Source organism: Syngnathus leptorhynchus, chromosome 11, assembly GCF_054491065.1.
Source record: "Syngnathus leptorhynchus isolate UIUO chromosome 11, UIUO_Slep, whole genome shotgun sequence".
Lineage (NCBI taxonomy): Eukaryota > Metazoa > Chordata > Actinopteri > Syngnathiformes > Syngnathidae > Syngnathus > Syngnathus leptorhynchus.
In genome coordinates this window covers 5,940,598-5,956,367 of record NC_141205.1, presented here as the reverse complement: position 1 = coordinate 5,956,367, position 15,770 = coordinate 5,940,598, and the positions used below count along the sequence as shown (strand labels likewise).

At 44.1% G+C, this 15,770-nt stretch overlaps 3 protein-coding genes across 4 annotated transcripts; 2 read left to right on the top strand and 1 right to left on the bottom strand.

Annotated features, from left to right (window-relative positions):
• Positions 1-145: 145 nt before the first annotated feature.
• Positions 146-3,580, top strand: inpp1 (inositol polyphosphate-1-phosphatase). Its single transcript, XM_085923498.1, has 6 exons — positions 146-370; positions 1,228-1,438; positions 1,524-1,584; positions 1,653-1,853; positions 1,933-2,107; positions 2,175-3,580. Exons 2-6 carry the CDS (start codon positions 1,235-1,237, stop codon positions 2,662-2,664), a joined length of 1,131 nt encoding a protein of 376 aa, XP_085779624.1. The 5' UTR covers positions 146-370; positions 1,228-1,234; the 3' UTR covers positions 2,665-3,580.
• On the bottom strand, positions 3,219-9,793 carry dnajc14 (DnaJ (Hsp40) homolog, subfamily C, member 14). Of its 2 annotated transcripts, none has more exons than XM_085923493.1 (7): positions 9,652-9,793; positions 7,181-8,564; positions 6,946-7,052; positions 6,176-6,295; positions 5,932-6,092; positions 5,752-5,854; positions 3,219-5,599 (listed from the first exon to the last, which is right to left on the bottom strand). In XM_085923493.1, the coding sequence occupies exons 2-7, from the start codon at positions 8,375-8,377 to the stop codon at positions 5,302-5,304; spliced, it is 1,986 nt and encodes a 661-aa protein (XP_085779619.1). In that variant the 5' UTR covers positions 8,378-8,564; positions 9,652-9,793; the 3' UTR covers positions 3,219-5,301. The 2 variants fall into 2 exon arrangements, with proteins under 2 accessions (XP_085779619.1, XP_085779620.1); XM_085923494.1 differs by having other exon boundaries at positions 9,573-9,741.
• Positions 9,794-10,248: 455 nt separating this feature from the next.
• nab2 (NGFI-A binding protein 2 (EGR1 binding protein 2)) lies at positions 10,249-15,150 on the top strand. The gene is made up of 8 exons (XM_085924338.1): positions 10,249-10,495; positions 10,662-10,718; positions 11,296-12,204; positions 12,266-12,399; positions 12,714-12,765; positions 12,878-12,992; positions 13,089-13,277; positions 14,906-15,150. The coding sequence occupies exons 3-8, from the start codon at positions 11,302-11,304 to the stop codon at positions 15,001-15,003; spliced, it is 1,491 nt and encodes a 496-aa protein (XP_085780464.1). The 5' UTR covers positions 10,249-10,495; positions 10,662-10,718; positions 11,296-11,301; the 3' UTR covers positions 15,004-15,150.
• Positions 15,151-15,770: the final 620 nt, after the last annotated feature.

The following is a 15,770-nucleotide window of genomic DNA, read 5'->3' as shown; positions in this document are numbered from 1 at the left end:
ATTTCAAATGTAATGGGCTTTTCTATAATATTCCAATGTTTTGAGACGCACCTGCACTGCTGTAGTGACGTTTCAAGTTGAAAGAAACTGGAAGGTCTGATTCGCACGTGAACGCATCGTGCGCCCCCGCTTCCTGTTTTGCTTGTGCGCGCCTCACTTCCTGCTTGCTGGGACGTGAACGCACCACCGCTCGCCTTCCTATCTCTGACGTCAAGAAACTGGAATATAGCAAGAAAAAAATAACAAATCCTCTCATCACTAATGCAAGAGTCGCATCGAATTATCAACAAACTGTTACTGGCGGCACCGCGGGACGCTTAAAAGTTTATTTGACCGTGCAGGATAAGACAGCATTTGAAAAGTGTCTTTGGTAAGCTTTTGCATTCCTTTGCTGAAGGTGTGAACCGAAAACATGCTAACATAGCCGCCCATAAGAGCTGCAATGTTGCGCAATTATTCATCTTTATAGGTCGTAAAGCCAGAAGACCTAAATAAGAGCTTCTGCAGCTTCTTATAACTGCATCTTTAGAAAACATTACGCAACAGGATGTTATTTTTATCATTTAATATTTTGGTATCACCTGAGTGGGGGCACCCAGTGTATCAGCTGTTTTCCTTCAAACTATGCGGTGCTAAAAAATAAAAATAGGTTTGCTTTCCAAAGATATATCCATCTTAATTATTGTAAACTGTTTAAAAATGTCATCTACAATATTTGGAAATAAGTTCTACAGTACCACTACCACCGGAACAGGTGACCTTTGGTAGTAATAAATATGTTCCATTTGTTTTCACTGTAATCATAAAACAGTTTAACAGTACTCCCTAAATTAAATAAATTGTCTTTATTGTGCTGAATATTTATATTTGAACAAATGTGTGTTTTAAGTCTTTTTTTTTTTTTTTAAAGAAACTTGACCTTGAAAGTGATTGATCTTGAAAATCAAAATCAGGGGCGCAATAGAACTATCCAATTACTTTATTCCATGTAATTAGTCTGCAAATAATTGTTTATCTACTACAAACAATGTACCTTTCCCAAAACATCAGATTAAAACCGAATCGTACAAGAAATTTAGCATATTGGTGACAAATTTAGTGATGTAATGACCCACATCCTCCCACAGCACTTTTCCCGCTACATGCCCTATATTCATTGGCTGTTATAATTAGCACACCGTATACAAGGCGCACGTCACACTTTCCAACTGTGGCATCTCATTGAAGTCCAGATATGGCTGAGCTGCTGAGGCTTCTGCTACAAGTCTCGGAGAAAGCTGCCAATGTGGCACGAGTCTGCAGGCAGGAGGCGCCTCTTTTCCAGCTCCTGGTCCAAGAAAAGACAGGAGATGACAAGAACAAGAAGTTTGTGCAGGACTTTAAGACGTTGGCTGATGTTGTGATCCAGGAGGTGATTCGACATGAGGTTGGCACTCAGGTATGAAGGTCACCTTGACTTATGAATGATCCAAGGATTTGTTTTTTTCCCTTTCATAAATGTGCCGGTTTGTGTTTGTGTTCAGTTCCCTGAAATGGTCGGCTTCATTCATGGAGAGGAATCCAACAAGTTTGAAAATGGACTTGGTAATTATCTCAAAGTTGCTAAAAATATAACGATGGCGGTAATGAGAGACCTTCATTCTGCCTCGCAGGTGAGAGTGTGACAGTGACGGTGCGCGGCAGCGAGGAGGAAACGGCAGAGCTTCTGGCCACGGTGTTGGACGGCGACCTGACGGCGGCGGCGCTCCTGGCACGAGCCATCCACCAAGACCCGGCTACAGTCGACGCCAGCGCGGACGGACTAAAAATGCCGCTCAGGCCTTCCGAGCTTGGCATTTGGATCGACCCGATCGGTGAGCGTCTCATTCTCAAAGCAGAAACCCAAAAAGTCAATGGGACCGGGGTTAAGTGTTTCTTATCTGGATGATTCAGATGCCACCAGCCAGTACATAGAAGGCCGCGAGGAGGTGCTACAGGAGGGCCACCTTTCACCTTCAGGTCTGCACTGTGCTCTGGTCCTCATCGGGGTTTACCTCCGTAGCACAGGCGAGCCCGTCATGGGTGTCATCAACCAGCCATTCAACTGCAAAGATCTCGCAGGTGGAAGGTGAGCTGCATGATATTGTCAGTCTGTTTGTATTGCCTGAAAAATGTTTCAACCTGTTTGTTTCCAGCTGGCGAGGAAAGCTCTTCTGGGGCGTGTCCTGCGGTGACGTCAACGTGTGCTCGGTGTCGCGACCCAAAACTGTACCAGAGGGGCGTCGAGGGCTGTCGGTGGTGCTTAGCTCCAGCGAGAAGCAGGTGGTGAAGGACAGTCTGACTTCCCTGTGCGGACCTGAAAATCTGATGTACGCCTCGGGAGCCGGTTACAAAATCTTGTGCGTCATTCAGGGCCTGGCCGACGTCTATGTCCTCTCTGAAGGAAGCACCTTTAAGTGGGACTCCTGCGCGCCTCACGCGCTGCTCCGAGCCCTCGGCGGGGGGGTGGTAGACCTGACGAAAAGTTTAGACTGCAGTTCTGAGGCCAAGGTGGAATTGACCTATCACCAGCCTTACAGTGAGGGGAAAGGTGCTGACCGCTGGGCCAACTACGGAGGTCTGGTGGCATATGGAGACTGCTCCCATTTAAGTAGCATCATGGGGGCTCTGAGCGGAAAGCTGTAGTTTTTTTTAATTTGGGCTAACATCACACTCGATTCTGTTGTAGAGAAAGATCTGGTGATATTTCAAAGGAAAACACTTTTTAAACCAAATATATACTTAATTTTTGAAACCCAAATATATATGTCTATATAAGTGGGCCAAATGAGATATAATTGTGGGGATTCAAGTGAGTGTTCACTTGTGTGAAAAAAATGCGTTGAGTGCTGGACAGACAGGCTTTCTTCTTCGTTAAACAACTTCCAGAGGATCATGTTAAAAAAAAAAAAAAAAAGCTGACATAAATGGCTTGAAGAACCTGTTTGTGGACATTGTGAAGGGGAGTCTGACCTGTAACTATGTTAAGTATCATTTCATTATTGAGCTGACCCTTCAGATACTATAAATATGTCAAGTGGATGAAGCAGTGTGCGGTCATGCTCACCTTCTTCAAACATCTCCTTGTAAGGAGATCATCCAATCACATAAGCCAAACACCGATCCATTTGTAGTATGGCACTTTTGTCTTATAATGTCACTTTGTTGTGGATCTATGCATACAAAGCAAGTCAAACGTATTGCATATAAGAAATTATCTTTACTTTGAAAACCAGAGAAAGCAGGGGAAACTTACCCAAGAGTGATATTTTAAAATGGTCTGCCAGCCAGGGAACAAAAGCCCCTGATGATTGTCAGATCAAATTGTTTACAATATTTCTGCATATTCTGTAAAAAAAATTAAAAAACATTGACTCTGCCGTTGTCTTCTTGAACTTTCAAGCAGCACCCAGTATGTCCATCAGTGAATGTGTGACAAGTCAACAAATGCAAATTTTCACTCTCAACGTTGATGGCAATTAGAAAAAACAAAAGTCTAAACAAGGACGGCAGACCACAAATTGCACATGATTGGAAAAATAAACCAAAGGCAAACAAAACATCAAATCATGCTACTTTATCAGCAAAATATAAACCACTGCTGAGGAGCAATCTCATTTTAAGCATTACAAGCCTTTGTGGTTCTGCCATGGCTCACCTGATCATACACCACAAATGCATCGAAGAGGGGCGATGTGACACAGGGAGAGGAACATGGCAGCATCCTGCGTCAACACTGAAATTCTTATTTGGAGGAGGAAAAAAACAAATCTCGCAACCACTCCAACCCAGAGGCATCACAATGCAGCGAATTTCAGGCTTCTGTGCAATCGAACAACTTGGGAACGTTCATCTGACACCGACGTCACAGGCCCCAACACAAAAGATACAAAACTGACCCGAAATAAAAACAAATGTCAAATTCAGTTTGCTCGAGCAACGTTTACACAGTAGGTGTAAACAATCGAGTTTTTCTGAAGTTATTTGAAGTGATTAGGAATGCAAGCAGCAGAAAGTAGAGTGAACCCTTTATGTTGTTAGATGAAGACATGAAATTTCTCTTCCGTGCTTTTTTTTTTTTCTTATGATAACAGTCATTTCAAAATCTTTAGGGAGTGATCGTTTAAAACATTTCACATGAGAGATTAACTTAAACTTTGGTAGACAAACAGACTTAGATTGTGGAAATATATTCTTAAAAAAAAGCTGGGGAGGAAACAGTGATTTGATAAAAGAAGTGATGTCTAATGTAGGCCACTCATCAGGCCTGTCCCGTTGAGAATTTTGGAAATCGCAATGGAGCACAAATATGAATGGGACTACTAATTGGAAACATTTCACTGCTTAATGTGTTAACGTGGATACAGCCATGGAAAAATTATTTGGTATTCTTCAATTTCTTCATTTTAATGTCTTGATACCATGACAGGTGTATCATGTGACTAACAGAAAGACAATGTGGAATGGTGATGCTTTTGGTTATCAAAAAAAAAAAAAAGGCTCTAGAATTACTCTTATGAGCTACTTTCAATGTCATTATATTTATCGCCCCCCCCCCCAAATATGTACCTGAACATTCAGGCATTTAAAATGAAAATAAAACTGAGGAAGAAAGAGCGGTCTAACACTTTTTCCATAATTGTAGGTTCCAAGCTATTTTTTATTTTTTTTTATCCCGTCAGTGGTGACTGATTCTTTGTCGTGTTTAACATACAGTAAGCCGATAATAAATTGGGACTGCGCTCATTGGGCTTTTCCACGTCTTAAAGACAAACATTTGAAACGTACAAGAGACAAAAATGATTCTCTCTTTTTCTTTTTCTTTTTAAATGTAACTGCTCGCATGGGGGGGAAAAAAAAATCACAACAATATCGTGATGCAAGACTGTTGCGATGATTCTGAAATGGATATGATGGTCAAATCGATGACATTGGCTTGTAAAGATTGCGCTTTGAAAGTAAGTGAATGACTGGCAGTGGCAAAAAAGCAAGTGAAGAAACAGTTGCACAAGAATGGCAAAGCTACAATCAGTGTGAAGATGAAGCCAACCTAAGAGGAAATGAGCGATACCGCACCACCACCGGCATCTCTTGAACCTTCCAATGTGTTCAATGGAGCCCATAGCACATCTTCAGGTCTTGTGAGACCACAGCCTTTCCAAGCAATCTCAATCTCCACCAGCTGGGATGGTCAGCAGGACCCAAAACGGCCTGTGCTGAATGTCTCCCTGGGTTGTTGTTTTTTTTTTTTTTTTTCCGTAGCTGTCTTCATCTCAGCAGACTTCACCTCTGGAAGGGCTTGCGGACTTTCTTCTTCCTCCGAGGCGGTGGTTTACCACCCTCTGCCCACGACTCGCCGGGCTCAGGCCGCTGGGCCCCGGGCATGAAGAAACCCGTCTGGCTCGGGGGAGGAGAGAACGGGGGTGATCCGGCGCCGGGTGGGGGATGGTGAGATGGACCTGAGGGGAAGAAGCCCCCATTGGCTGGCATGTCACTGGGGGCCGCTCCCTTGAAGATGCGGTTGAAGAAGTCCTGTAAATCTGCCGGGTTGGCCGGCCCTGGACCGTGCTCTGAGTGTGACCTTCAACGGAGAAGGGAAGATGGAGGAGAATAAGGATCATCCGATGTTAATTCAGGGAGGAGTAACGTCATTGCTAATTTCACCCCTATCTTATATTCAAAATGTAAAGATTCCTCTTCCCACACACGACCACAAGCAGCAATACACAAAACCTGTTTCTGGCGGCATTGCTGTTGTTCTTGGACCCAAAGGAGATGTGATAGGGCACGCGGTGTGTGTCTGGAGAGATGACGATCCTCTGGCAACCCGCCCACTCTGAAACGTGACATAATAACATCCCTTTTTTTTTTTTTATCCACGTCTTTGTTGCTTTGAATGTGAAGAGAAGTTACCTGTAATATCATAGACTTTGCCATCCATGCAGGCAAAATAGGTGATACGTAGGCCCAACATGCTGGACTCGGCCCAAAGGTCGCCTTCGTCGGCGCTGTGGCGACGACTGCATTCGGCACAGAAGCGGGCCTCGGTCGGTTCTCGATCCATCTCGAAGCGCCTGCGGTGACGAGGACGAATCAGTGTTTTGTTTCGGTCTTCTACGCAAGCACAAATCTTATTCTGCTGCGCGGGAATACGTACTTGTGCTTGCCTTCACATTTGGTACACATCATGGTGTTCATAGCTTCCTTCAGGTCATCCTGCAGCTTGGTGAGGAACTCGTTCATGGACTTGGAGAGCTCGGTCGCCGCCATTCGCTTCCTGTGACCGGGACAGAGCAGATTGCTGGAGGGATGGCGACATCGACATATTTCATTGATCTACAAGGCTTAGAGAAGTGATTCAAGGTTGGCCCGCTGCGCTAAAGAATTGAAATACATCATATCTGTTGCTGTGGAGGAGCTGCACGGTTACAATGTAGCTTTCCGCCACTAGGTGGTGACAAGGCACGTGTACACACCCTCTTATGATCCGGTCTGTGATCAGAATTCACAATCAATATTAATCTCATGTTAAATGGGAGTCAGCAGACATGTCGCCATTTTAAGTGCCCTTAATAAGTTCTGTCTTTTTACTTAGCCTGAAGGTTTTCTGCTAAAAGGACCACTATTGGGTACTGCTCGTAATTTCCTCCACCCTGACTAATACCCCGGTTCCGGTTAAAGTAAAAACAGCCTCACGCAGAAGCGTAAATCACAAAGGACTCTTTTATCTTTAGTTGGGTGCTTGCTGTACCTTATGCAGCTAGCCACCACCGGCTGAACTTTTGAGTCTGCCTTTTTCTCTCTCTTTCTGAACTTGTTTATTTTTTATGTGCAGCATTTGTTTCAATGTCTACCAGCATCCTTGAATGAATCATTTGTTTGGAGAGATTCCATTGCAGACTCTGTTGTCATGTTACTACTACTCACAATTCATACTCTCTTCGTGTTTCTGGGTTACTGACAATATCCCAGGCAGCCCGCAGTACTTTGAACGCCTCACCAGCTCGTGGGTGTTTGTTCTTATCTGGATGAACCTAAAAGAGATGAGGGGGAAAAAAAAAAAAAGGATTTGTGTGTAGACAATTTATTAGTCATCCATTTATCAAAGACAATCGATAGAAGCATTTGATGTGTTTTTTTTTTTTTTTTTTAGCCGGCATACCTGGACAGCCAGCTGCCTGTAGGCCTTCTTCAGCTCGGCTTCAGTCGCGTGGACCTCCACGCCGAGCACCGTGAAGGGATCAAGCTCGTCTTCTGGGACCCCGGCCAAGGCCAGCAGTCTTTCCAGCTCCTGACCCGGCGGGCCTCTCCCGGCTCGGCCCGGTGATTCAAAGCCGGACGTGTGCACGTGGCCGTCCCTCCTGAAGCACTTTCTTATCCTTTCCACAAAAAGCACCACCTTCTTCCAAAAACGTGAATCCTGGAAAGCTGTCCAATACCGTTTCCCCCTCTCTCCACCAAGCCGGACCAAGACACTTTTCACTCGCTGGGACGCAAGCACGATCAAAGCATAAAGAAGTCTGAAAGTCGATAAGGCAGCTTGTTTAGTCCACTTGAGTGAGCGACCAACTTTATCGGCCACATCCGCGCCTACGCGCTTTGTCCATTTTAAAATCCTACTCGCGTCGGCCTTCATTCCCGGTATGTCCGTCATCTTTCCAATGAGTCGCTGCCCCAAGCGGTAAAGTTTCAACCCTCCGGTCTCCACGCCAACGCCACAATTGTGAGTTAAGGTGACGATAATTTCGATCATCATATGGACACAGGAGATACACCAGACACTGAGAGACTCCGACAACATTTCTTTCAAAGCAAAAACGAGTTGTTTGCCTGAACGCCTGCGACCGCGGTTCAGCGGATGATGATGATGGTTGCGCCTGCGGGTCTGCTTGTGCCTGCCGCCGCCTGACACGAAAGCTCCTTTTTGAAAGGTAAAGCCACTTTGAGTGCTCTGCTCGGAAACGGAACTTCCGCTCCTCAGTTTGCACCTCCTTCCTGATCCGAAGCTCCTCCAATCCGACTCGCCGTTCATGTGCTGCTCCTTTGCGGATTCATCTTCCTCTTGATTTATGACCCGGGAGCTCACGTGACCGTCAGCGCTTTCGTGGTCGTCGGAAACTTCCTCGGTTTCATCCCTGTCCTCCATGGAGCCGCAGCATTCCACGTCACCGATTCCGGAATCATGCGGGGTGGCTGGGATTGGGGTGTCCTGAGCATTGGATGCGGCCTTACGGTCGTCTTCGGCCGCTCGAGTCTCCCACCGACCTGACTTATTCACTGAAGTGGAATCACCCTCAGTGAGCTCCTCATCCGAATCTGTAAGGGCATCCATCTCCCTCTCAGTTGCCACTCTCTCCATTTTCAAATCTCTTATTTTGTCGTGGTGAAAATAAATTCTTGTAGAAGATGATCTCCTAAAGCCATATTCTGCTGCAATATTCTCCCCAGACCCTCACCCCAATGTGAGACTGGGGGCTTCTTGGGTACACCATAGCAGCAGCTGATTTGGGCTTTTAAACATTTGCCATTGTGCAGCAGGGAAATATCTGAAACGAAACACCACACGTTACAAGTATTGAACAAAAAGAACACTTTTGTGCACCATCCTAAATGGTGACACAACAACAAAAATCTAACAAAACACTAACAGGACATAAGCAGAGGTCTCATACGAGAGCTGTACTTAATATTCTTCCGAAAAGAAACTTCCAGTGAAAGCGCTTTCTAACATCACTTACAGCATGAAGAAAATTAATGAATTACAGTGGCTAATGTGTTGCAAGTGATGGAGTTCTAGGCCACCAGCTTGAACTTCAGACATGCTTTTTAATCATAAACTATTCCAGATACCATTATGAAAAAACACAATGTCAATCTACCACTCAAGTCTACTTGAAAGTTTTTTTTTATGGAAAGATTGCACTTTATGTACTAATATTCGTAGATCATGACACTGCACTTCTAAGGACGTCCTCACAATGCACAGTCGATTAACGTCAATAAACATAAGATCACATTGATAAATGATACATTATATTCTTTCTCAATGTTACATATTTTAACTTCGAAATTAACAAAATGGTATGTCACCGTCCTTTAAGGTCTGCCTGCTAAATAAACGGAACCAACAGTTTGACTACAAACTGATATAAAGTAGGATCGTGTTGCGATCGCGTCGCACAGCTTTACCGGTAGAAATAACATAAAACGACAACAACAAAAACATTTTCAAGCTCACGTTAGCCAGGTGCTTTAGAGGCGGCTAATGTTAGCAGACGCCCCGAATGTTAGCCTTGGGAAACACCCTACCAAAAAAGGCAGGCGTGCGTGCAGGCGGACTAAATGAGTTAAATTTAGTCCCCCTTCGTGTCAGCTTTTCCGTTAAATGTTGAGAAAACGCGTCGACAAAATAGAAACAAAACCACAGACTGTCCTTTAAAGAGAAAACGACGAGCTAAGTCTTTGCTAACGACGTGTGGTAACAGTTAGCTGTTAAAAGCAGTTTGCCCTTCCTGTGGGATTGGACCAAACAGTATTACACATCATTTAGGTACCATGTAGATGCGTATCGAATTTTCACGTGCATTCCAAATAGCTTGTGTTGAATTGATATCGCTCGAATAAGTGTGTAACCTTGTTTGTGTCAGACTGCCAGGTGCCCGTTGTGTTGTTTTTATGATTTTCTTCTTCTTCTCTTGTTCATTTTTAACTTCCTTCTCGTTTTTTTTGCCGGACCCTTCCCGAGTCCACCAACACATTTGAGTGCTACCGCCATCTATTGACCAGAAGTATCCAATGTACTTAAACAAGTGACAATAGCTATATTTAACATTTGGAGTTTTTATGTTATTCTTTATTTAAACTTACTTATAACAAAATCTTATTCAGACAACCCCAATACTATATAAATAGACAGACAGACAGACAGTTTTTAATTATTATTTTTAAATGTAATTCAAAAGAATTCATAAAAATTCTGGACCATACTCTTAATTTTGGGGGGCGGAGGATACTTATTGTGAACACAGTTCGTGAAAGACCTAATAATAGTGTCTGCCTAATAAAGCCCCCTCCAAACTAAGAATGCATGCACAATTTAAACAAAAACTAACATACATTGTCTCTTGAATGATTTTTACTCGGGTCTTCTTAAAAGTTCCACGCTCCTGAGCACACATCTTGAAGACGCAGAAGGGTTAATTCCGATCCCCACCACCCCACCACCATCACCACCACCCACCCACATCTCCAATTTGAAAGCCGCCTCTCTACCGGGAGAGGAAGGCTCTTTTTCGGTCAGATGGCGCGTTGCAGTCCGCCCCCGTCATTCTCCAGCCCACACAGACACACAGCGAGAGAAAGAGAGGCAGCCAACGACCAATACGGTGCGCCGGAGGAGGATTTCTGCCAGTGATTTCAGACGAGCCACAGTAGGCTGAGGGGATTTACTACGTCAACCTGACGCTATTGCTTCAAGGTAAAAAAAAAAAAAAAAAAAAAGGCTGCATTTGAAACGTGGACGGACAAGCAGTGAATTTATTTTTGCAGCGTTGCAATTATTTTATGGCCGATGACTGTATTGAATATTTGTTTTGACTCAATGAAACAATGACGGAAGATTTCCCCCCCCCCCATTTGTACAGAGACATCTGTTGTTTGAGAGACTTCTCCGCAGCCTCACTCATCTTCCTGACTTGAAGGTAAGAACAGTGACGAGTAGTAACATTTTCTGAAGCAGATGACTGATAATCAGCTGTAGGAAGTTAAAAAAAAGTCTACATAGTTACTGTACTTATATGTAAATCTTTCACGTCTTGACTATTTTTTCTGAGTTCAAGCTGATACTCCTTCCATTTCAAAAATGGATATTGTTTTTTCTTCTTATTCTGTCAAATAGGCGAGTTACTTTTTTCAATCTCTTCATGTGTTGCATACTATATGTTAAAAAGAATTGAAAAAGGAGGAGGTAAGCTTTTGGTTGGCTGAGCTACTAAAGTCTTGTTAAATATATTTAAAATAAAAGATGCCACAACAGTGACAGATTTGGAGAAGCAAAAATATTCCACATCATGGCTTTATTTATGAGAATTGTTTGCTGTTGTAATTGGTGGGGACTGTGTTTTTTGTGCCATCTTTTATAATGACTTCTGGGAAATCACCTCTGTTGACGATTTCAGTCGAATGAGTCAAAAGTGAACATTAACATGTTTCAGTGTCTCGTGAGGATTTCCAACTTTTAGTCGGTCGGTCTCATTTGTATTCGTCTTTTGTGTGCAGCGTGCCATGTCTCTGCCACGCACTCTTGGGGAGCTGCAGCTCTATCGGGTGCTGCAAAGGGCCAACTTGCTGGCCTACTACGAAACCTTCATCCAGCAGGGCGGCGACGACGTGCAGCAACTCTGCGAGGCGGCCGAGGACGAGTTCCTGGAGATCATGGCCCTGGTCGGCATGGCTACCAAACCCCTGCATGTCCGTCGGCTCCAAAAGGCCCTCCGAGACTGGGCGGCCAATCCGGCTCTTTTCAGCCAGCCCGTTTCCGGGCTTCCTTCCCTCGGGGGGATCCCGCTCTTTAAAGTGGACAGCACGGGTCCCAGCGGATCAGCGGGCGGACCGCGGAAGTCTTTGAGCAACGGGCAGCCGGGGTCACCGTGCGAGCGGGAGGATCGGGCGTGTCTTACGCCTATGCACAGCGGGAGCCCCCGGAGCCCTTGCTCTCAGGCGTCCCCCCAGCCACCAGACTCACACTACCGGGAAAAACTGTCCCCCATGGACCCACACTGGCTCAGCCCAGAGCCCGATGGCAACGGCACCTCTGCAACGGGAATGGAAGAGGATTCGCCCAGTCCGCCGCATCTACCCGTAGGCCACCCGGGTCCCTCAACATCTCCAAGCTCATCTTCTGGCCCCGCCCCTTTGTCTGCCTGGCCCGGAGGACAGCTAGATAGTGAGACGAGCCGCGCCGTGGCGGAAAGTGTGGAGAGACTCCTCAGGACTCTGCCCCGCTCCGATGCAACGGAGGTGAAGAGTCTGTTGAGGATAAACAAGAAAATCGCCAAAACCGTGGGACACATCTTTAACATGGGCTCCCAGGACGTGAAGAAGGAAGAGGAGATCCGCAAGTACAGCCTCATCTACGGACGCTTCGACTCCAAGCGGAGAGAAGGCAAACTACTCACGCAGCACGAGGTAAAACAAACTATCCTTTCGTCACTCGACTGCGTCATACTCATCTTTCTTCTCCCCTCAGTTGATCATCAACGAGGCGGCAGCCCAGTTTTGTATGCGTGACAACGCCCTTTTACTCAGGAGGGTGGAACTCTTCTCTTTGGCTCGGCAGGTGGCGAGAAAATGTGCCTACACCTCCACTCTCAAGCATGCAAGGTAAGCATCTTGCAGTTTTAATATATTTTTGGGAGCTTGCACGTATAATAAAATGTGCATGGTAGGTTCATTGAACATTCTACTATGAATTGTCGATTGAATGTTTTTTTGGTTTTTTGGGGGGCAACCAGTCCCCAATGAGCTCGAGCTCACCCATGACCCTAATAAAGACAAACACTATAATTATAAAATAGATTAAGACATTACCTCTACCAAAGTGTCAATAAAACTGATTTTTATGAAAAGTAAAATATTAAAATTGGATAAAACAATACAATGCAAAACATATATTTTTTATTATTATTTCACTTCAGGTCTAATGTGGAGGAGAACTGTGCACCATCCCAGAAAAGAGCAAGACTCGAAGTGAGTTGACAAATCCTTCTTGTGGGAGTGCTTGGGATGATAACGTCTCTGTATATCAAGTAAAATAAAAAAACAAGTGGCTCCGAATAACAAACTATGTCTTTACTTCAAGGTGACTGCACCCGAGAGCACATCGTCACTCCTCGGAGCAGACAGCGCCGAGGCCTCGCACCGGAGGGCCGACGATGACAGCTTGTCTGCAGAAAGTCCCGACAGCATGTCACATGGTAAACACTCCAAGAAGTTATTCCGACGACTCCAGATGTCACCGTTGCTTCTAAAACTCGATGAACGCCATTCTCCTACTGTCTGTACCCTCTCAGATATAATGAGCTCGCAATGCAACAAGTCGCCATCGCCGTGCTCCGTCACCGACAGCTCCAACCCGCCCACCTGGAGTCGCCATCTCATGCAACAAACGCTCATGGATGAAGGCCTGCGATTGGCTCGCATGGTGTCACATGATCGGGCCATCAAGGTCAAATTGGGGTCAGATGGAACTCCCCCCACAGGTGACTTTTCAGATCTTAACTTATCATTGTGTGTTTGATTCTATATTATAATAAATGAATATTTTGCAATGATTGCTCTTCTCTTTGCAAGTTGTAAAAAAAATAATAACATTGACACCAAAAACGGATTTTGGTTTGCATTCATAGCTTCCTCGTTAGCTTAACTACCAAAACACCACAAATCAAATTTGATCTAGACAGACAAAATTGACGTTATGAGGAGGAATTCATGTAAACATGGACAGGCTCTTCCTGGTATCACACTGCCTTATGAGGAAGAAGTGATGTGTCCAAGTTAGTTGTGATAGGCAGAGCGTGGAAAAAGAATTCCGGCCAAGACATGAGTGGGCGTGGATGGAGAGCAAAAGAGGGAGGGAGGTGGTATAGGAAGTACTCTGTGGGCGACAGCATAAGACCCCCCCCCACACACACACACACCAGCAGCAGCCAGCGCCGCCACCTCAGCGGCAACTGACGTCAGAATGCGTTGGCTGCGTGGGCAGAGGGGCGGGAAGGATGGGTTGTGGGGGCGATGGAGTGGGATGTAATTGAGGGGCGTTGCACTGACTCACCAAGCGACAGTGCACCAAAATAACACCTGTGGGCTGCAAAATGGCACAGTCTTTTTTTATTCCTCTTCTGCAACCAAAAGGACTGCGGAAATAACAACAACAAAAAAGAAGTAGTGACATGCCTTTCATCTCTGACGTCAAACTGCCTCACTTCTTGTCTTTTACTCGCCTAACTTCACTTCACTACCCCCCTGAATATGTTTTCTCATCAATAAATTGTTGAAATAACTCGCTGTTATGGTTCAGGATAAAATGTTACTTTTATCGCTAGCAAAATTGTGTCTAGCCAAATTTAAAGATTTAGTTTGTTGACTTTACGGCTGCATTTTTCTTCAATTCAACTGCTGAGATATTCATAATGTGATGACTTCACTTTATGTGGGGGTGTTTCTTGCTGAATTCCCCAAACTATTATTCAAAGACTTTAAAACACACCACTTCGTGGCAGTGACTAATATTTGCCCTTTAGAGTACTGCATCAGATCAGAGCCCAAGGAGTATATTAGAACGCACTTTTCTGTAATTGTTCAAACTTCCATTTATGGACTAAACAAGTGTTTTGCCTGCAGCGTGTTGGTCATGGGTGAATCTCATATAGTAGGAACTATATTTACAGAGATTTCCTTTCGGGTCGCTGCAAATGAAACGAGAGCATGAATATAAAATGCATGGCCAGCAGCAAAGGTGAATAGAAGTCAAACACAACCGTCAGTCTCAATTGATTTGAATCTGGGGAAGAAGGACAATGAAATAAAAAAAAATCTGTCAATACCTTTCAACTTTTATCAACTGATTTTTTTTTTTTTCAAGTTGCATTTTAATATTCTCAAATGGTATGTTTGCAATAAAAATGTCAGTTTGGTCAAGTTAGTGTTTTTCACAAGCACCAGACACAGCAGAGGCTTTAGCGTAAATGTTATTACTAACAACATGAAAGGTGTCCTGACCGGTCCACATATATTTGAGACCACAAAAATTTTTTCATTGTGAGTCACTATAGGGATATTATTTTCTAAGAAAGATGTCTTTATTTTCTCCATTTTCCTGTCTCCATAGAGCATGCCAATAAAGTTCCTCCGCGGAGCCCGATCACAGCGTGCCGAAGCATCAGCCCAAATGTCACCAAAGACAGTGTCAATCACAGAGCAAAGTAAAGTTTATGAATATTTTCAACAAAAAAAAATCGCAAAGGACTCAGGATACCACAGACATGAAGAGCATCCGATGACGATAATATCATTATCAGCCTGCCGTGAACTGTATGGACCTGTTATTGGTCATTTTGTTAATAAAAGCATCCATTCTGCATATGGAATCATTCTGTTTATTACGAGAAATCTTGTGTGTTAGTGGTGCCTTGATTTGAAACACCCCAATACACAAGGGGGCACTACAACTTTGGAAATGAACCCCCCCTTTATAAAATTATTTTAATTTGTGAAGTTTTATTGACATTTTCAAGAATGTACAGTGTAGAACTATTGCAATAATAGTTTTTTTTATTGTTAATTGAACAATAATTTGCCAATTATTATTTTCAGGAAACAAAGGACTTTATATTTATTTAGAACTGCATTAACTTGGTCTTATCTCTGTTGTCTCTTGAAAAAAAAAACTGCAGTAGCAGCATGTTCGGCTCTGAAACATAAACATCTTACTTTTAACAACAAATCCACTCCCGGCTGTGAATTCGTTCCACCTGCTTGTCTCTTAAGCATTAGTGACACTTAGTAATTTGCCAACAGATTAGTGACTTAGTTCCAGATTTCCAAAAGTTATTTTATTCCCTAAGGTGCCATGTGCTTGTATTGCAATGCACACATACTTGTATGTTTGTGTCATGTGTAAGATGCTGGAGGACCTGCGTCAAGCAGCCAACAACACTCCAGCTGTCATCTTGTTTGTTTTGCTGACGCTCTTT